This window comes from Berghia stephanieae, chromosome 8 (assembly GCF_034508935.2).
Source record: "Berghia stephanieae isolate SIO BIC M18660-M18661 chromosome 8, UCSD_Bste_1.3, whole genome shotgun sequence".
NCBI lineage: Eukaryota > Metazoa > Mollusca > Gastropoda > Nudibranchia > Aeolidiidae > Berghia > Berghia stephanieae.
In genome coordinates, this window is record NC_088367.1 from 19,857,986 (window position 1) to 19,880,261 (window position 22,276).

Consider the following 22,276-nt stretch of genomic DNA (forward strand, 5'->3'; position numbering starts at 1 on the left):
AATGCTAGCACGAGGAGCTTTCGGAAGCCTCCAAAAAAGGGGGCTAATTTTTAGCTTTGGAACACCTTAAACTACATTGCAGTGGTCTCTGTTTAAGCCTAAACAAAGCGGGATGGTGGCAGGGGGCTCACTCAATTACAATTCTCAAACTCAATGACAACAATGTCCGAATTTTGCCGAGCTGAGGGAATGTCGTTATTTTTATTTTGAGGGACAATTCTCTAGTGGAAATTTAAAACGTCTGTCAAATTGCATAAGGAGGGAAATTTATCAATCTTGATGTGAATTCCTTAAACTAACAAAGGGATAAGGTTACCTCAAGTGGCACTTCTACATATTATGGCTCTGAAGTAAATTTTGTTTGTAGTGTGCAGTGTGTAGGAATCTTAACTGAAGAGGAAGCGGAAGTATATTTTTTAAGATGAGACTGGCGGAAGACCGAAGTGGGAGTGGTGTCTTGGGAAGGAGAAGAGTCAGAATCAGTGACCCACATAGATTTATAAATTGAAACAGTTTGGTTGAGAAGCGTTGCGATAATATCATACAATGGGAACGCACGCTCTAAGACCCCCACTCGCTCATTCAGATGCGGCCGGTTAGCAGCTTCTCTCTCTCTCTCTCTCTCTCTCTCTCTCTCTCTCTCTCTCTCTCTCTCTCTCTCTCTCTCTCTCTCTCTCTCTCTCTCTCTCTCTCTCTCTCTCTCTCTCTCTCTCTCTCTTCCTTTTTTTCTATCTCTTTCTTTCTACGTTCTCTTTTTTCTTTCTTTTCTACCCCCCCCCCCCCCCGTCTTCTCTCTCTTTTAATTCATTTCTTTCTCCCCTCTCCTTCCTCCTCTCCCCTTCTATCTCTCTCTCCTTCCATTTTTGTAAATCTTAAAAGCCCCCCCCCCCCCCCCCCCAAAAAAAAAAAATAAGAAATACGGTAAGGGGCAAGGACGAACAAGGGGAATTCCCGAAAGCAAGAGTCTTATCGTCGATGACGGACACGCGCAGTGAAGTTACAGGATTTGGTAAGCGGTAGAATGGGATGGGCCTATCTTTCTATTTATGCACCTCTGGTGACCCGTTATATAATAGCTAGTCGAAGCATGGTATCATCATGAGTAAGCAGAAAGAGTTTTTGCCAACGCACCCCCTCCCCCCCCCCCCCCCCCCGGTGGATTTCCGACCCTGACGCGGCGAGGGGGCTTGAGGCATATCGGGGGCATAGGTGTCAATCCTATCAGGGGCATAGGTGTAAATCCCGGTTGACCGTCACGAGACCATCCCGGGTATCAAGCCTAAGTGAGCCACTTGAGCGGCACGCCCGATATGTGACTAATGGAGATCCAACTCGGTCCCCAAATGGCTTCGGCCATCCCGGGATCTACACTATTATGTTCTTAATGCGATGTACACCAAACAGGATTTTCAATGGCGAAGCGGTCGACCGTCTAGCCAAATACTACCGCGTTTGTGTCGCCAGGGTCATCGGCACGGCCGAGAAAAAAGCGAACGTCCCAACACATTTTCAACTGGAAAATGCGATACCAAGGTTAGCGACCTGACGCATTTATTATCCCTCAATATCGAGAGCCAGAGTATGGCAAAAAAAATAAGCTTTCTTCAAAGCTACTTGCGGCCCATAGCGTCGATATTCTCCTATTACAGGAGACCCATCTTTACTCAGGCGTGCAATCATCTCGATCCCAGATCCCAGGCTATGCGGTGGTCCAACGAGAGGACACTTCGAGGCTCAAAGGGGGTGTCAGCGTTTACGCTAAAGAGTCATCGAAGGTAAGGGCTATTGAGAGCGGACAGCAACGGGGTGAATAGAATTTCCGTGGAAGTAAGTGGACTGTGTTTGCATAACATCTACAAACCACCTGGAGCGACTTGGACTACACCACCAGTACAGGCACAGGTGCTTAGCCATCCTTCCATCTGTCTGGGCGACTGTAATAGCCACCATCACCAATGGGGCTACTGAGACTGCAACGATACAGGTAGACAACTCCACCCATGGATGGACTGTAACAATTTACACCTAGTGTACGATCCTACAGCAAAGGGTACCTTCGGGGGTACCCGCCATAAGAAGGATTATACTCCTAACCTCACCCTCGTCACGAAGGGAGCGAACGGTGAACCGCTGCAGGTGAAGCGAACAGTCCTCGGCGACTTCCCGCATAGGCCGGTTCTTGTCACAGCGGGGGTGACAAAACCGAGGGTGCACTCTCTCCCACTCTGCAGATGGAACTTCAGGAAGGCTAACTGGGAGGAATTCAGTTCCTATATCGAGCAGGTTTGCCCTGCCACCCCTCCCAAGTCCGAGAATATAACCAGATTTAACAGGCAACTGGTTAAGAGTGCTCACAGTTCTAGTCCACGGGGCAAACGAAAATTTTACACCCCTTGCTGAACGGAAGAGTCGAAAAGCTGTACAAAGAATACCAGCAGACCCAGTCCCAGGACCTAGCCGATAGACTACTTCAGTCTCTGGCAGAAGGAAGGAAGCAACGGTGGCAGGAGACCGTGAAAAGTCTCGTCTTTACTCACTCTAGTCGCCACGCTAGGGGTCTGATAAAGAAATTGGATTCCAACCGGAATTACGCGAAGGCTGCATCAGAATGTGAGGCATGTACAATTGCCAGAAATATAAAGAACCGTAGCAAACGGGTCCCTAATCATGCTTTCGAATGCGGTGTCCGTAAGGCGTACAGTACGATTTTGGACTCGCTTCCTGCGGAGGAGTCGGACTGGACATCCCCGTTCGGCCCCTGAGAGGTGGGTGTAGCCAAATTAGCGATGTAAAGAACGCAAAGCAGCAGGGATATCCTGATATGGTGACGCATTTGGGCCCCATGGCACGGGCTTGGCTGGCAGAGGCAATGTCTGACGTCCTTGCAAAAGGAAAGCTCTCACAAGTGTGGAAGCACGCAAAGATAGTTGCCATCCTCCAGCCCGGGAAACCGACAAAGGAAGCTTACAGTTACAGACTCATATCTCTACTGAGTTGTCTTTACAAATTCCATCTATGCAGTGGCAGACACACCCGAAAACTGAACTGAACGTCCTCGTCAAGGGGGCCAGCTACTCTCATAATTTGGGCCGCATCCAAAATGTTTCGGGATGACCCTGGACCGCAGATTTACCTATCGGGTGCATCTCGAATGAGTTGCCCGGAAGATAGAGAAACGCAACCGTCTTCTGAGAAAGCTGGAGGTATAAACTTGGGGCGCTATCCAAGCGCTCCTGAGAACGTCCGCTTTGGCACTATGCTATTCCACCGTGGAGTATTGCGCTCCAGTGTGGGGTAGAAGCAGGAACGTTGAGAAGGTAGATGTTAAACTTCGCTGAGTCAATTCACATAGTGTCAGGAACGCTGGCAACAAAGCCTATAGAATGGGGTCTAATAATGGCAGCAATCAAGCCCCCCGATGTCCGGAGGGAAACAATTACGGTGAACTGGATCAATAAGATTAAAGAGAGAGGGAATGGGGATACCCCTCTGAAGCGCATTATGGGCGGCGCCCCCGTTTCGAGCCGAAATAAGTCCCGGCAACCCTTATACGTAGCTTCCCTGACAACGAACAGAGATGCATATACGAGATGGAAGTCGGTTTGGATGAATTCAATCCATCGAGGGGGCGGGGACATACACTCCTCGAAACTAGGTGAGAAGTTGCCAGACTTCTCGACCAGTAAGAGGAGATACTGGGTGGTAGCGAATCGGTTTCGGTCGATGACCTGTCTTACGGCAAAATCGCTTGACGAAGCTTCCGATTGGGTTTGCGACCGTGCACGATTGCGGTGAAGAATTTGCTGATTGGGTCGATCGTCACGACATGATAGTGTGAACACCATTAGAAGCTGCTGCCAACGCACCCTCGAGGGGGCGGGGACATACACTCCTCGAAACTAGGCGAGAAGTTGCCAGGCTTCTCCACCAGAAAGAGGAGAAACTGGGTCGGCACCATTAGAAGTAAGCAAGCCAACGGCAAGGCAGCAGGAAAAGATGGCAAATATCCCGATATGGTGATGCATCTGGGGCCCAGGGCAGGGCCTTAGCTGGCAGAGGCAATGTCTGACATCATTGAAAAGGAAAGCTTCCACAAGTGTGGAACCACGCTAAGATAGTTGCCACCCTGAGGCCAGGGAAACCGGCGATGGAGCCCGACAGTTACAGGCCCAGATCACTTCTGAGGTTGTCAGTCCTATATGCTGTCCTGCCACCCGAACAGGTGGGCTTCAGGGAAGGAAGGTGCACCACGGAACAGGTCATTGCCCTTAGAGAACATAATATTGAGGCAGAGTTCGAACGGAAACAGCAAACTGGTGTTGTATTTATAGACCTATCGGCGGCGTAGGATCTGGTGCGAAGGATTAATGCTCCAACGTGCAAAGATCATAAGGTGCAAAAAGACATTGAAGTTGTTCTCTTCAATCTTAGAGGAAAGTCAAATCCTCGTCGCGTTGGGAGACACTACGAGTAAAGTTAGGAAACTGAAGAATGGGGTCCCCCGCCCGGTACCCGTTCTGGTGCCAATGTTGTTTAATGTCTACATAAGTGACATGCCGAACACTTCCACGGACAACTGCTGGGCACTCATTACTCAAAGTAAAGTCTGGACTCGTCTCATGAGCGTACTCATCATCATCATCATCATCATCATCATCATCATCATCATCATCATCATCATCATCATCATCGTCATCATCATCATCATTATCATTTAATATTAAATCTAATTTACTGTCGTCGTGAACGCTTGACAAAGAATGTACAAGGAGGTTAGAGGCATTTGAGATGTAGGTGTATAGAAGAATGTTGAGGCTATCATGGACAGACAGGTATACGAACGAGGAAGCATTGGAGAAGGTGAGAAAGTGAAGAATATTGATCAATACCATCAGAAAGAGGCAGTTACGGTTTCTGGGATATGTGTGGAGAAGAGACGGAATAGAAAAGTTGATAATATCTGGGATGATCGAAATAAAGAGAGCTAGAGAAAGACAAAGAATGACTTATTTAGATAACCCAAGAATGGCCAAATGTGATTTTAAAAGCAACACAGATTTCATGCGCACCGCAGAGGATCGTGATTTGTGGAGACAGCTGACCGGCAACGTGCTCAAGAGTACAAGCCACGATGGATGATGATGACTGTCGTCGTAAATTGATTGGGTTTTGGTTTGAGGTGGAGAAAGAAAAATAAAAGAAAGAAAGAAAATAAATAGTTTTTAAAGATATAAAAAAAAGAAAAATTCGAACTAACCTGTCCAATTTTAACATATAAACTGTGTAGCCAAAGGCCTGCTTGATAAATATAGAAGGTCAAACAGTGGGGAGAGCCGTCCAGTTTGGTCTTGGCTTCCATAGTGGCAGTGCCGGTGTCCGTTACATTTCCTTTAGTCGTCATGAACCAACCCCTACCCCCTGTTAAGAGTGGGAATGATAACAGAAAAAAAAACAACTTTAGTTCATGTAATTATCACTTTTTAAGATATGTATATATTCAAAAATTGCCGAGAGCCCTTTACAAGACATTCCGGGCCAACAGCAACATGAAACATAAAGGACGAGTGATGGAGTGCGTCCGGCTAGCCCGGCATTAGAATGGTATTATTTCTACATCAATAATTTGTAAGTTTTTAGCACATGCACAGCACACAAATGAAAATATGAATTTTTTGGACTGTCGACAGTAAAACAACTAGAAATACAAAAATGAAGGTTTTGTTTGAATTCCTTCTAGGCTACAGTGATATATATATATGTATATGTATATGTATATATATAATTTATATATATATATATATATATATATAATATATATATATATATATATATATATATATATATTTTATATATATATATGTATGTATATATATAATATATATATATATATATATATATATATATATATATATATATATATATATATATATATAAACACACACACACACATGATGTACATTGATCATCATTTAGTTGATTTAACGCTGCCCTTTTTGTGCAATAATGCATGAGTACCTAAATAGGGAGAAAGCGATCTTTCGCACTGACACAACTTTAATAACATCTGTATCTTGGTTTTAAAAGATTTATTTATTATCCGCAATCGTGCACGAAATATTATCTCTATTTTCGTCACTTCAAAGAAGAATCAAGTTTAAGAAGCTTTCGCAAGCTATGAATAATTTTATCAGTATTTGAAGTAAAAATAAATAAATTCTGTCCAAAATGAAAATAGATATTTCACAACTATGTATAAAGGATCAAAGAGCATTATAGAGATACCGATAGATCGGTATCGAAATGGAGGCAAATGAAATAGAAACTAGGTTATTTGAGTATCAAACTTCTAATAGTCTTCTATTAATATTGACAGACATTTGTCCATTTGTCATAAATACGTTTCGCGAACAGAAGACATCTATTTGTTTTTAAGCATTTGAGCAATATTGACACTATTGGAGATGAACTGTTAGGAAGTACCATATGTGATGTCGCGCGACGGTTCAGTCCGCAAGGTACATCTGGCTGAACTGAGAAAACGGCCATTATATTTGAAAAGTGACTAAAAAAGTCAAAATGCGTTTTTTTCAACTTTTGACTTTTTAAGGTATTTTTATATCATAAAATCGTACCCTTTTAATTAAAAACGGTCTTAAAGTATATAAAATTAATTTTAAAAGAGAATATACCCTGCTTTCACCCATTGAAAGATGGACCATTTTGACGTCCGTTGACGACTCTTTAAGCTTAGCAAAAGGACGTCAATCTGGTAACCTATAACTTTTTCTCAAAGGGGAACTCCATTCCTGCCGTCGCAATGCTATTTTTAGCCCCTTGACCCCATCTTGTAGTCAAATTATATCCCCGAAAAGAGTGTAGTCAAATAGTCTTCAAAAGTCGTGACGTCATCCCGCGCAGCAACGCATGGTAACGAACCGGCTGGCTCTAAACAATCGAGAAAAATGGCGACACTAACTTTATTTCCATCTCCGCCCTTATGAAATACTTCTCCAATGAGCATAAAAGTGTCTAACGAGGTGAAAATCATCATCAGTCAGGTCATATTTTGACTTCCACTTACTCAGATGGCATGATGTTCGGCAAAGTTCAAGCCAGCACGAAGAATAAAGAGTATTCTGTGAAGGTAAGTCATTTCGTCTTCTGACTCTCACTCTCAAAATCTCACATCCCCGTAAAACTACTGTTGGACAATAATCAGTTTACTTTGAGTTTAAGTTGATTTAGTATATCCAATGGAAAGATTTTACTGTTTACGTTCGATTTTAGTTAGAGAGAGAGAGAGAGAGAGAGAGAGAGGAGAGAGAGAGAGAGAGAGAGAGAGAGAGAGAGAGAGAGAGAGAGTCATTGAATCATTGTGTTTTTATCTTATGGACCACGGACTTTGAGGTCTTGCTTCGCTAATTTTCGTTGCTATTGACTACTACATACTATTTAGTATCGTATTGTAACCTTTATTATAATACTCATATGAGCATCACAATCACCAATCACGCTAGACATTTTATTATACTTCATGTAGTAGGCATAGGGGCAGCGTGGATCAGCGGTACGGTCTTTGCTTCGTACCCGAAAGGTACCGAGTTCGTTCACCCGCCGCTGCGCTGTGTGGCCTTGAGCAAGTCACCTCGCCCTAGCTCAATTTGCGGCGCTGCACCGCGGTTGTTCCAGTCTTCCCTGGGAATAGACCCTTGAGACAAATTTCCTCTATGGGATGAATAAAGGGAATTTTATTTATTTATTTAGACCAGTGTTAGTCACGGTAAACTAAACTTCCTATTGGGTTAAGGTATAATGTAAATGTTGCTGCTTGAAACTCGAAGAGATCAATTACATTGTGAAATTGAATGTGAACTTCAATTTAATATACGAAAACAGATAAAATGGACGTTTCGGATTTCCCCTTTATCAACAAAGCAAGATGAATGAAAGAACCACTTAATTTTTTTTTAAATTGAGCTTTTATATAGCGTAATATCCACTAAATGTGCTCAAAGTGCTTTACAAGGGGTCCCTGGCCAACAGCAACATTTAACATGTAAGACGGGACATGATGCCTGTTAGGCGATATTACAATTTTTTCGGACAGAGACAACGCTGTTAATGGCCAGGTACTCATTTGACACCTGAGTACGGTGAGAGATTGTGAGTAAAGAGCCTTCTCCAAGGACTCAACTATGCGCCGAGCGAGGCCCAAACCCAGGACCTTCTGATCTAAAAGCGAGTGTCATACCACAAGACCACAACAGACGTTTTATTAGTTTGTTTGTTTTTTGCCTATTGAGCATGGTCGCAGCTCTAAATTTGAATCTTTTATTCTTTTACTTCCACAGATCTATCTTGATGATGCCTTGGGTTGATTCAGTCCAAAACTAATTTGTCATATTTTATTTAACAATGTTACTGACATTGAACATATATTGATACAACAATGCCATAATTTGTCATGTTTATCATGTAAAATCATGTATGGGTGACCTACAAAACCATTATTTTGAATGGTGATTTGATGATGATGAACAAAATATGTGTGTTGTACAAAATAAATGGCAAAGCTAACAAAATGCAGTCTCCTTAATAAGAGGAGACTGGAGATTGACAAGTGCTGCAACTAATTGAAAAATAATATCAGTATCAGATGTTTCTCTTAACATGGTTAGAATATATGAGAGGATGTTAACATTTTTCAGTCTTCCATTAGCCCTCTCAACATGAATTCTACATGAAGCAATTTCTTTTGTTAATAAGATCTCATTTTCAGTAAATTTATTATGTAAAAAGGGAGGGATATTTACAGTTACTCCTTGAGGTAAAATATCTTGAATCAGGAAACCTTTATCTGCTAAAATTAAATCTCCAGGGCTTAAAATTAAAAGTTTTAGTAATCCACAATTTTGTACAATGACCTTATCCGAGACAGACCCTGGATAAAGTTTAGAAACAAAATTTATCACACCATTTGGACTCACACCAACAAGAGCTTTAACAGAATTCATGGACCTATAAGAAGAATAAGTTAACCGTTGTTTATCCATTTCTTTAGGAATAGCAATTTGGTCATCTGTACAGTCAATGATCATTCTGCAATTTAGAAATCTTAAAAACGATGATGGAGCTGATAATTTATTTTTATGTCTAGAAGGGCATGTAACCTTCATAACATTTTCAAAGAGAAGCTTATGCCTTATGTAAAACATGAATAAAAGTTTGTATAATATTTGTTATAGTACTTTCACTAACGCTAAACAATTGTGAAATATGAAGGTTAGTGTAGTTCTGTCTAAGTTTCATAAGTGTAATGAAAATTTTGTCTTTTAATACAACTGTCTCTTCCTGAACTTCCCATCCACTATAATACATAATGTTACACTCAAACACTCAACTTATTGAACAATAATATTAAATATTTTAAAAGAATGTACACCTGTCTCCATTCGAAGAACTTTTTCTGTAAGGCTTGAAACAGTGTAAGTGCATTGAATCTAAGTTGTTTTTTTAAGCTAGCTATTCCCTTATGTTTGTCTGTAATTTCTTGTTCTTGAATTAAATTTATTGTTTTATTTAAAATATCCTCACTTGTTCTACAATCTGTTTTTTTTAAAGATGGAATCCTGTGATGATGGTGATGAGAGTTGAGATGATGATGAGGGAGAAGATAATGATGATGAGGATGATGATGATGAGGAAAATAATGATGATGAGGAATCTGGTTTTTTTAAAGGTGGGACTTTGTGATGATGATGAAGAGAGTTGAGCTGATGATGATGATGATGATGACGATGATGATGATGGTGATGATGATGATGATGATGATGATGATGATGATGATGATGATGATGATGATGATGATGGTGGTGGTGGTGGTGGTGGTGGTGGTCTTCTTGATGTTGGTGCCAATTGAGATGGGGTGGGAATTCCTTGTGTCACTTTTCTTTTCTTTCTTTCTGGCTCTGATGGGAATAATTTATTTTTATTTCTGTCAAACAATTCAGGGAGGTTGGCTTTGTCACCATCTCTGAGGTGACAAGAACACACTCTTGATGATGATGTTGGATCTTTTGTCCTTTCTCCTGAAAAGAAAAGATTAAAAAAAAAAACAATAATTCTGTTGGGCATATTGATATTATTTAATTTGATAAGTACTTTGTTTTAGACTATCTTGTTTGACACCAGCTCAATGCATGATAAATCAAAGGTGTGCAAGAGACTAGGTTACTGGTGGGTCTCTCGCCTGTCTTTTATGAAATCGCACATTCAGCAAAATGTCGCCCTTCCTCATTACTTCTTTTGATGATTTTGACTAGGTATATAAAAATATGAATTCTTAAATTTACACATTTAAAGTTGATCTTGGGGTTGAGTGGGGCAAGACTGGCGTTTTCTTATTTCAGTCAGTACTGTACTGGCCAGTGCGGTGATGAAAACGTTGGAGTGTCAACAATCGGGCATTGGTAAAGGAGAGAGGTCCCTGCCGCCATCTTGCTTTGTTCACACAGAGTTGCCACCTCGGCTGTCGGGGAGGGGAGGCATGGCAGAGAATCAGAGAAACTTTCCAAAAAAGAGGAAAGTGTGTGAGAGAGAGAGAGAGAGAAATATCTGCGTGAGGGGGGGGGGGGGGGGGGGGTTCCGTTATTTTATTTATTTTTTTTCATTTTGCCATAAAGGTATCGAGTTTAAAGTAAGATTTTAACAAATATTTTCTTCTCTTTCTTCTATTTTTCTCCTTTAAAAAAATTATCACATATCAGTAGAACTGAACTCTCATTCAGTTTATAGTTTATCTATCAGCCTCAGCATCAAAACGTGTAGATTGAGATATCATTTTTGCTTCAACTTCAAGAAAAACCTAGTTTGGAATGTATTTTTATTTATAATTTCGTGCAATTAATTGTACACTTTAATCATAAAATATAGGTCTACGTAAGCTAGAACTTGACCTAGATCTAGACTACGAACTCTATCAAATGTTCGACGAGGCGTGCGTGCTTACCTGACTAAAGTGATCCACTTTTTCCTCAATTTTTTGTCTGCCTCTCCATTTGGAAATCTGTAAAACTTGCAGGAGTGACTCTCTGACTGGTGCAGACAATCTGGTACAAAACACTGGACCATATTTAAGATAAAAATTGTTTTTTGAGCGATTGTCCAATTATTCCTTTCCCGGACCAGGCACGGATTTTTTTGTTTAGAGCCAGCCGGTTCGTTGCTAGGCGGACGTGACGTCAGACTGTGGAATCCTATTCCAGTTACGTAAACAGAAGTAGGTCATGCATAGTAGTTACCAACGGAAAACGGAATCCTTCTCTCTCATTGGTCCTCGGGATCACATGGTCATAAGTTATGCAAAATGGCCGCTTCACGATGCACGCTGCACGATTTTTGTTTGAGTTCATGTTGCAAGAAATTCAAAATCTTGCTTAATTATAAACTAAATTTTATGAGATATGTTGTCTAATGAATAATTTAACTGCACGATTTTTGTTTGAGTTCATGTTGCAATAAATTCAAAATCTTGCTTAATTATAAACTAATTTTCATGAGATATGTTGTCAAATGAATAATTTAACTTGTTAGATTCGGCCGATAATTGTATTGAGCTCGTCAGAGGCGAGGAGATTGTGGTGATGTGGGCGTGGGCGTGGGCGTGATCGTGCGCTTGCCTCGAATGATTCGCTGAACGATTGTTGACTGGAGATGGGAGGATGGAATGTGGGGATGAATAAAATAAAGAGCTAGTGGATAGACAGATATCAGTCAATCGACCGTAATGCCTCGGCCACTTTCGCCAGTTAATTTGTGAAGACTTTCCAGAATTGCAGATCTTGTGAAATAGTGCCGATATCACAGCTAACTTTAATTGTTTATGTTTTTGTTTTTAAGGGTTTTACGGCGCTTGCAACACATTTAGGTCATATCAGCGCCAGTAAAAAGGAAGAAAATGGGATAGTAAAAAGTTCTAGAATTACAATTAAAGCACAAAAGAAAAGGCAAGACAAAAGGGATTTGGTTCAAATAGGAAACAGATGTATATTCCAAGAGCACACCATCAAAGTACTTAGTTTGAGATCACCTAAAAGTCTCATCCAGACAAGCACAGGTCCCAACTAAGAGGAATACACTCAAATGTTTACCAATCATATAATATAATATGTAAACTAAACAATACAATGCATAACAGAGAGATGTTTTACAAGGAACAAAATATCATCTCCCAAAACTATAACTATACATTCGACTGTTTCCCTCCCGGCCAAGGAACTCCGGCAAGGATCAGGACAAAACTAAATAATCTCATTCCAAGACAACGACCGGAAACAATTGGAAAACGGGTATGGGGGGGATAGAAGACATAGAATGTACCTCCCTGCCCACTATGGGAGGTCTTTAAATAAACATTGCACTGTTGAAATAAATAAAAGTATGTGTGCTGTTTGTTGGGTTTATTTTTTCACTCGAGGGTCAATTCACAAAAATATCGTCATTACAAAAACGAGTGTTGTGTAATAACTGATGGAGCTAATTAAAAATAATTTGACACACATGAAGAAGAAGAAGAAGAAGGCGCCGAAAGATTTGAGAATACGGCATAGTGTTATTCTGCACCTCGTTGACGGTGTATCTTAACCTGTCGTTTTTCCGATCCTCTGTTGAGCAATCGCAATCCAGTTTTCGTTATTACTGAGATGTTTTAGTATTGGTTCATCACCAAAATATGGTCATAGAAGTTGCATTATTACAACTGTATGTCTTTGTTCGGTGACAGCGTAAAGGGGAGCACGTTTTCACGGAAGACTGCTGCCTCGCTCGGTTGGGAGCGTGATGTTCGTCAGGTCACACCGAACCGTCAGCCAGTTACTAGGCGAAATAAATTTAACAAATGTGACAAAACCAAAATTGGGACATGGAATGTCAGGACCTGTGCCCAAAAAGGAAAACTAAACAACATTCTAAAAGAAATGAAACGGCTCAAAATAAATATTCTTGGCCTGGCAGAGATGAGATGGAAAGAGCAGGGAACCATGTCAAAACAAGAAAACAACACGACATATAAGATCATATGGAGTGGTGGAACCTCTTTCTAAAAAGGAGTAGGGATGATCTTAGACCAACAATCAACCAAATTTTACAAAGGGCACGTAGCAATCTTAGACAGAGTTTTGCTGGTTAAGCTAAGAGGACCTGTAGTTGACACCAATATTATTCAAGTTTATGCACCAACAGAAGAGGCGACAGATGCAGATATGACAGAGTTTTACCATTCACTAGACAAAGCAAAACGAATGTGTAAATCACAAGAAGTCCTTATGCTAATGGGGGACCTAAATGCTAAGATTGGCAGAGGCAGAGATGGTGACATAATCGGACCACATGGACTCGGAGACAGAAATGAACGAGGAAACATCTGGGCAGATTGGTGTAGAACAAATAAATTAATGATTTCAAACACCTGGTTTCAACAACACCCAAGAAGAACCTGGACATGGCAATCACCAGGGGACAGAGCAAGGAACCAGATAGACTTTATAGCAGTATCATCAAGATTCAGAAATGGCATATTAAATTGCAAAACCTACCCAGGCGCCGATGTAGACAGTGACCATGTCCCAGTTGTTTGTACAGTAAGGATAAAGTTTAAAGCTATTCAGAGAACAGCTGGTAGAATAAAGGGGGATTACAGGTTATGCAAAGACAATGGCATACAAACAAAAATGAGAGAAGAATTTGAAAGTGCATTCATGATACAAAGCCAAAGTGAACCCGATAACGAAAAATGTGAAAAGCAATTTGATATATTCCAAAAGTGTGTCAAAGCAACTACAGAAAAGCATTTACCAGTAGCTCAAATAAACAGCAAAAAGGAATGGATGACAAATGAAATTCTAAACCTATTTGAAGAAAGACGAAAATGCAACAGAAGGTCTGCAGAATACCAAACATTGAACAACCACATTAAATCCAAATGCATCGAGGCACACGAGAACTATCTAGACTGGAAATGCTGCGAAATTGAAAGAGAATACAAACCCAACCCCCAACAAGCTCACCAAAGAATAAAAGAACTATCAGGGAAAAGGAAAAGCAAAGCAGCAGGAAGTTGTATCCAGAACAAACAAGGGGAACTGCTATTTGAAGAACAACCTATAGAAAGCCGATGGGTAGAATACATAGGCGAACTGTACAATGATCCAAATAGAAATGAACCACCACTGAAATTCAAAGAACCATTAAGCGGACCAAACATCACCAAAAGTGAAATTGAACATGCCATGGAACGAATGATCCCCGTGTGGTGTCCGGGGTCCCTCAACTGAGAGGGTCAAGAATAGCCCAACGCCAAGCCAGCGTGTCGTAAAAGGCGACTAATGGTGTGTGATTTCCCCATCTTTGAGTCACCTGGTCCTCCAGGTTGGGGGTTGGCAAAGGGTTAACACCCCTTTCCGTTAAACTCAAACCGTTACAGAAACACAGACAGACAAACCAAATCCTTTTTTTAGCTTGGGCGACCGAAGAGTTTCTGGAATTACAGAATTTATGAAGGACAACAGACAAAGCCGAAAGGACTCTGCTGACCCGATGACGTCTTCGCCAAACAAGCAGCTTCGAATTGCGTCGTGGAACGTTCGCACCATGTATGAAGCAGGAAAAAGCTCTCAAGTTGTGACTGAGATGAGAAGATACAGGCTGCATATACTTGGAGTAAGCGAAACCCACTGGATACAATCCGGACAGAAACACCTCAAGTCTGGGGAGAAGATTTTATATTCAGGGAGAGGGGACGGAATTCATACACAGGGAGTAGGAATAATTCTAAGCAAGTTTGCCCAGAAGTCACTGAGAGGATGGGAACAATGCGGAGAAAGGATCATCATGGCGTCCTTTACAACACGGAGTAAGAAGATCAGCATGAACATTGTACAGATCTATGCCCCAACAAATGATGCAACAGATGAGGACAAAGATACATTTTATGGTCTGCTACAACAAGTCATTGACAAGTTGCCAAGGAAAGACATCAACATATTGATGGGAGATGCTAATGCAAAAGTGGGACAGGATAACGTAGGCTATGAAGGTATCATGGGACGTCATGGCATGGGAGAAATGAATGATAATGGTGAGAGATTTGCAAATTTCTGTGCATTCAACAGTTTGGTGATTGGAGGATCAGTGTTCCCCCATAAGAGGATCCACAAAGCAACTTGGGTCTCACCAGATGGTGTGACAGAGAATCAGATTGATCATTTTTGTATCTCTCGTAGATTCAGACGTTCATTGGAAGATGTGACAGTACGGAGAGGGGCAGATGTTGGATCAGACCACCACCTGCTATTGGCAAAGCTTAAGCTCCGACTCAGAAAACACGGGGCCAGATCACATACAAAGAAAATTCGAGGTGAATGCACTTGATGGGGAAAAGAATGAGGAATTCAAACTACAATTGAGTAATAGATTCCAACCTCTTACTGAGCTCGAGGAGGACATAGATGTAGAGTCACATTGGGCAAAGATCAAGGAAGTTTACATAACAACTTGCCACGAGGTATTGGGGGTAAAGAAATCGGAACATAAAGAATGGATAAGTCCAACCACCTTGGACCTTATTGAAAAGAGGAGAACAAGGAAGGAACAAGTGAATGCAAGCCGAACAAGGGCTTCAAGACTGGATGCACAAGAGCAGTATCGAGCCATAGCTAAGGAAGTCAAAAGATCTGTGAAGAAAGACAAGGAAGCATTCATGAACAGACTTGCAGAGAAAGCAGAAGCAGCAGCGACTGGAGGACACATGAGGATCCTTTATCAAACTACCAAGACACTTGCTGGAAAATATGGGAAACCAGAGGTACCAGTCAAAGACAAAGATGGGAAAACTATTTTTGGAAAAGAGGCTCAATCTGAACGATGGAGGGAACATTTCAACTGCCTTCTGAACAGACCACCACCAGACAACCAGCCAGAAATTTTGCCTGCAAGGAATGAGCTACCAATTAGCTGTGATCCACCATCGATAGCAGAGATTGTGGGTGCCATTAACAAGATGAAAAGGGGGAAAGCTGCTGGACCAGACCAGATTCCACCGGAGGCTCTAAAAGTTGATGCGGAAAGAAATGCTGAGGCCCTGCACCCACTATTTGAGAGAATCTGGAATGACGGGATATTCCCTAAGGATTGGAAGGAAGGACATCTTATCAAGCTTCCAAAGAAAGGGGACCTCAGTAATTGTAATAATTATCGAGGCATCACTCTTCTTTCTATCCCAGGAAAGGTTTTCAACCGTATTATTTTAGAGAGAATTAAGAATGCAACAGATGCTAAACTGCGGGACGAACAGGCAGGTTTTCGGAAAAACCGTTCAACCACCGACCAGATTGCCTCTCTGCGAGTCATAGTGGAACAGTCTATAGAATGGAACTCTCCTCTTATTGTCAACTTTCTGGATTACGAGACAGTATTGACAGAGCAACATTGTGGAAAATTCTGGCACAATATGGACTCCCTGAAAAGATAGTAAACCTCATTAAGGAAATGTATGAAGGATCAAGTTGCAGGGTTGTACACGAAGATCAGCTGACTGACAGCTTTGAAATTAAGACTGGTGTCAAGCAGGGATGCTTGCTCTCTCCATTCCTGTTCATCCTTGCCATTGATTGGCTAATGAAGGAAACCTCCAAAGGGAGAAGAAATGGGATACAGTGGACCCCCTGGACACAGTTGGATGATCTGGATTTTGCAGATGATCTGGCTCTTTTGTCCCACACCCAGGACCAGATGCAAGCAAAAACCACAATTATAAACAGCCTCTCGGAATCAATTGGTCTAAGAATACACCCTGCAAAGTCAAAGGTCTTGAGGATAGGTACGCGTCAAAGGGAGCAGATCAAAGTAAAAGATCAGGAACTCGAAGATATAGACACTTTCTGCTATCTCGGAAGTATAATTGACAAGGATGGAGGCACGGAAGCAGAGGTGAAAGCACGAATAGGAAAGGCACAGGCTGCATTCACATCTTTGAACAGAGTTTGGAGAACTAAAGATATCTCCCTTCAACTAAAGCTAAGACTTTTCAACTCAAACGTGAAGTCTGTCCTACTGTATGGATGTGAAACTTGGAACGCATCACAGGCATGTATAAGGAGGGTACAGATTTTTGTAAACAGGTGCATGCGTAAGCTACTCAGAATAAAATGGATGGATAGAATAAAAAATGAAGAAGTATGGAAAAGAACACAGCAGAAACCAGTAGGAGAGGATATGGGAAGAAGACGATGGAGGTGGATTGGACACACGCTTAGAAAGAATGACTCAACTATAACAAAGAAAGTATTGGACTGGAACCCTCAGGGCAGAAGATCAAGGGGAAGGCCACGAGGAACATGGAGAAGAATTAAAGAAGCTGATATACAGAGAAGTGGTAAGACCTGGAATGAGATAAAAAAGTTGGCTCAGGATAGAGAAGGATGGAAACTGTTTGTCTGTGGCCTATACCCTGACCCAGGGTGAAAAAGGCAATGATGATGATGGAACGAATGAAGGATGGTAAAGCAACAGGCCCTGATGAAATATCTGCAGAGGTATTAAAAAGCCTAGGAGATCTAGCAATTGATGAACTTCACATATTATTCAACAATATATACAACACTGGGAAAATTCCAGAAGATCTCTGTAACTCTATCTTCATAGCAATACCAAAGAAAGCAGGTGCAGTCAGATGCGAAAATTTTAGAACTATAAGTTTAATAAGCCACATCAACAAAATACTGTTGCTTATAATTATCAACAGGCTAAGGAATAAGATTAACCCCGAAATCGCAGAAGAACAATATGGATTCCAACCTGACAGAGGGACAAGGAACGCAATATACCTCCTCCGTGTTTTAAGTGAAAGAGCTATACTGATTCAGACCCCACTATACCTCTGTTTTGTCGACTACAAAAAAGCTTTTGATAGAGTATGCCACGAAGAAATACTAAAACAACTGCACTCCATTGGCGCTGATGAGAAAGACCTCAGACTCATGCAAACATTATACTACACCCAGCAGGCATCTATCAAAATCGGAAACTCTACAGGAAATTCCATTCCTATTAAGAAAGGAGTCCGTCAAGGGTGTGTTGCCTCACCAGATCTGTTTAATCTATACCAAGAAACAGTCATGAGGGGCATAACTAATATGGAGGGAATAAAAGTAGGAGGTCACAACATAAATAATATAAGATACGCAGACGATACGGTACTCGTTGCAACATCAAAAATCCAACTTCAAAAGATTGTTGACAAAGTGGTTGTAGATAGTAAAGCCAAGGGAATGGAAGTGAATATCACCAAAACGGAATGCATGGTAATACAGAAAACCCCCGAAAACAACAACACCTGCAATATAACGATTCACGGCGAGCAACTTACCAACGTAGAAAGTTTTAATTACCTGGGTTCAATAGTGACAACAGATGGAAGATGTAACCGAGACATACGAGCAAGAATAACTCAAGCCAAACAGGCCTTTATGGACCTCGGAAACATTTTGAAAAACAAACAGATGTCGTTCGGGATTAGATTCCGAGTCTTGAAGTGCTACGTGTGGCCAATCTTGTTATACTGATGCGAAAGCTGGACTACAAATGCAGAAACACAAAAGAACATTGAAGCTTTTGAAATGTGGTGTTTGAGAAGGATGCAGAGAATATCGTATACTGCACACAAAACGAACGAAGAAGTGCTAAAACAAACATACCAACAAAGGAAACTAATGCCCTTAATAGCGGATCGACAACTATCCTTTTTCGGACACATAGTAAGGAAAGATAAGAATGAATACCTGGCAAGTTGTGGAAAAATACCTGGTAAACGTGCCCGGGGGAGACAAAGAAAAACACTCATAGACCAACTGAAGGGCTTCACCAACCTAACAATCCAAGAGCTGTTTGAAAAAGCAAGAGACAGGGAGGAATGGAGAGAGATAATTCATGCAGTATCCGAAGCCTGGACCAGGCATAGAACCTAGAAGAAGATGTCTTTGTTACATAAATAACAACGTGAAGTTGAATGTAAGCTTCAATTTAATTACAAAAACAATTAGGCTTTCACTTAATTGCACACTTTTTATTAATATCTAGTATAAAGGTATCTCGACGTCTAGTGTAAATATCTTCTATTTTAATTCGTGCTTCCTTACAAAGGAGCATAATATTTCCTGCCAACCAATGTTTTGTTTATTCATCTTAACTACGCCACTACCACATCATCTCATTCATCTGTGGCGTTTCAATCATCCTGTTTTGTTGATAAAGGGGAAACTCGAAGCGTTCATTTGATCTGTTTTTGTATTTAAATTGAAGCTTACATTCAACTTCACGTTATTATTTATTTCTTCGAGCTTCGAGCAGAAACATTTACACTGTCTTTGTTAGAAGAAATATAAAACAAACGTTGATGATGTTGGAGCAAATTTAAAAACCCAAATAGTAAAACAATTTTCTTGAGATTTAGTTGAGGTTAAGATTCAGACATCGTTCTATTATCATTTGATTGTGTAGTTATAGTAAGTACTTACTTTGCTGATAGGTGTGGTCTGTGTAAGGCTTCAAAGTTCTGTGTTCAGGACTCTGTGTCCATTGCCATTTGAATTGGCCACCAGTGCTGGAGTACACGTATCCACATTGACCTTCGAAATCGCAGTCCCATTCGGATGCTGATTCGCCTAAAATAGGTTAGATAGAAGAAGTTTTGCAGGGGGTTATGATGATGATGATGATGATATCCGGCTCAAAGAATCAGGAGGAGGTGGAGGACAAGGAAGAGGCGGAGGACGAGAAGGAGGAGTGCGATGACGACGACGATGATAATAATAATAATGCTGAAAACTTATATAGCGCTATAACTCCGAGACACCAGACTCTAAGCGCTTAAATTACAAATTACTTTGGATGAAACATACTCATTTACACACACAAGCACACACACACACACACACACATAACACAACACACAGCACAAACCAAACCTATCTTGCTTCTCATACCATGTACTAAAATCGAAACATATATGTTTTAAGCGAACGTATAAAAATAGACAAAGATTCTTTTTCATGAATGCTCTGCGGTAAGGCGTTCCAAATAGAGAGTCCGAAATGAGAAAAGGATCTCATTCCAGCATTTTTCCGAATTCGAGGGACAACTAGTTTTGTGGAATCACTGGCCGAACGTAAGGGGCGGGGTTTTTAATATCTTTCAATTAGTTCTGAAAGGTAGGAAGGGGCAGTACCTTCAAGACAACGATACACTAAAACACAAGCTTTGAATTTAATCCTTTTCTCAACAGGCAGCCAATGCAGGTCATGAAGTAGAGGTCCGGCAGAGTCGCACCTACGTTTCATGAATACTAGTCGGGCAGCGCTGTTTTGGACAATCTGAAGACGTTTCAGATTGTATTGCGAAACGCCAAACAAGAAGAAGAAGAAGAACATGATGATGATGATGATGATGATGATGATGATGATGATGATGATGATGATGATGATGATGATGATGATCGTTATATAAAATGAAAGAAGCAGTTTATTGCATTGTCAAAATGTTTACACTATAGTCACTTAGTGTTTCTGTTATTATTATTGTTTCTGTTACTACTACTACTTCTACTACTACTACTACTACTACTACTACTACTACTACTACTACTACTACTACTACTACTACTACTACTACTACTACTACTACTACTACTACTACTACTACTACTACTACTACTACTATTATTATTATTATTATTATTATTATTATTATTATTATTATTATTATTATTATTATTATCATTATTATTATTATTATTATTATTATTATTATTATTATTATTATTATTATTATTATTATTATTATTATTATTATTATTATTATTATTATTATTATTATTATTATTATTATTATTATTATTATTATTATTATTACTATTATTATTATTATTATTGTTTATTATTATTATTATTATTATTATTATTATTATTTATTATTATTATTATTATTATTATTATTATTATTATTATTATTATTATTATTATCATCATTATTATTATCATTATTATTATCATTATTATTGTAATGATATATTTCAATCGCCTCAACTTTCCCAGGATTGTAAATAAATCAGTACATAATTTCAATACAAACTATCGCAGCGTCGCAATGTGTTAATCGTTATAGCACTGGGCACAATTAAAAAGAGACCATGTGTGTGATGTCAACTGCATTGAGACTGTCAATTCTCACCTATGTGTGAACATGTGCAAAATCGTCAATAGTAAAGGGCACGTAACCAACCCAATTTGAAATTAACCAGAGTACGGACGTTACTGTTACGACACCCAGAACACGATTGGTCTACAGAAAACAACCAATAATAAACCAGGCAAACCTAAATCCTGGAATATTGTTGGCTCTTTGAGATTCTCCAACTCGCGACAGAAACGATTATAAGCTAAGACGGGGAGAAATAGGTCTCTCCCATTTCATACACTTAGAGTTCACTGTTCTATAGGAAACTCGAAAGTTCTGTGCTAGCGAGAAACATGTGTGAACGAGGATCGGTTATTAACGAAACCTTCAGCGGTTAAGGACCCAGCATGAATGACTGAACCGGCCTCCTGTGATTGAACAAACAGAACGTCCCACCAGAAAACAGGTGACTACTAACCATCCGGAACTTGGCTACAAAAAGAGACAAGAGTGGAAATCTGGCAAGCGGTTGACGGAGACTACTGACCCAGAACGGCTACTGTCTGCTATAACGGAAAACCCTTCACACCACCCAGTTAAGGCCACTCAAAACAAAATGAATAGTCTGTGATACGGGATGAATATGAATACCCATAGGATAAATTTAATGAATTGAAACCAGCACTATTATTCTTTGGCTAATTATGTAATAACTTGTTAATATATGAGGCAATTCTGTTGATTTATATTAAAATACTTTTTCTTTAACGGGTATTAATACTTACCTTCTGAACCTACCTATCCCTATACAACGTGCCTATACTCTACCGCTACTTATATTACCTATTTTTTAAAATTTAAAACATTCTCTTATTATCAGTCAAGTGTCAGGAGCTTTTACCCGACAATAAAAGGGGGGGGGGGGAAATAAAAGAGGGACCAGACACTAGTCTATGGGGAAAATATTTAACTCCTATCTATACCTATCTCCTTTCTTGCCACCCTCCTACATAGACGTGACAATTATCAGTATTATTGTTAAAAGATTGTT

General features: G+C 40.3%; 1 protein-coding gene across 1 annotated transcript in view; it reads right to left on the reverse strand.

The window, feature by feature from the left end:
* Positions 1-22,276, reverse strand: part of LOC144978319 (MAM and LDL-receptor class A domain-containing protein 1-like) — a 213,693-nt gene that overhangs the window by 185,144 nt on the left and 6,273 nt on the right. The window contains exons 3-4 of the mRNA XM_078924193.1: positions 19,569-19,715; positions 5,258-5,418 (exon numbers count right to left, since the gene is read on the reverse strand). Coding sequence (XP_078780319.1) covers positions 5,258-5,418; positions 19,569-19,715 — 308 coding nt within the window. The remainder of the gene's footprint in view (positions 1-5,257; positions 5,419-19,568; positions 19,716-22,276) is intronic.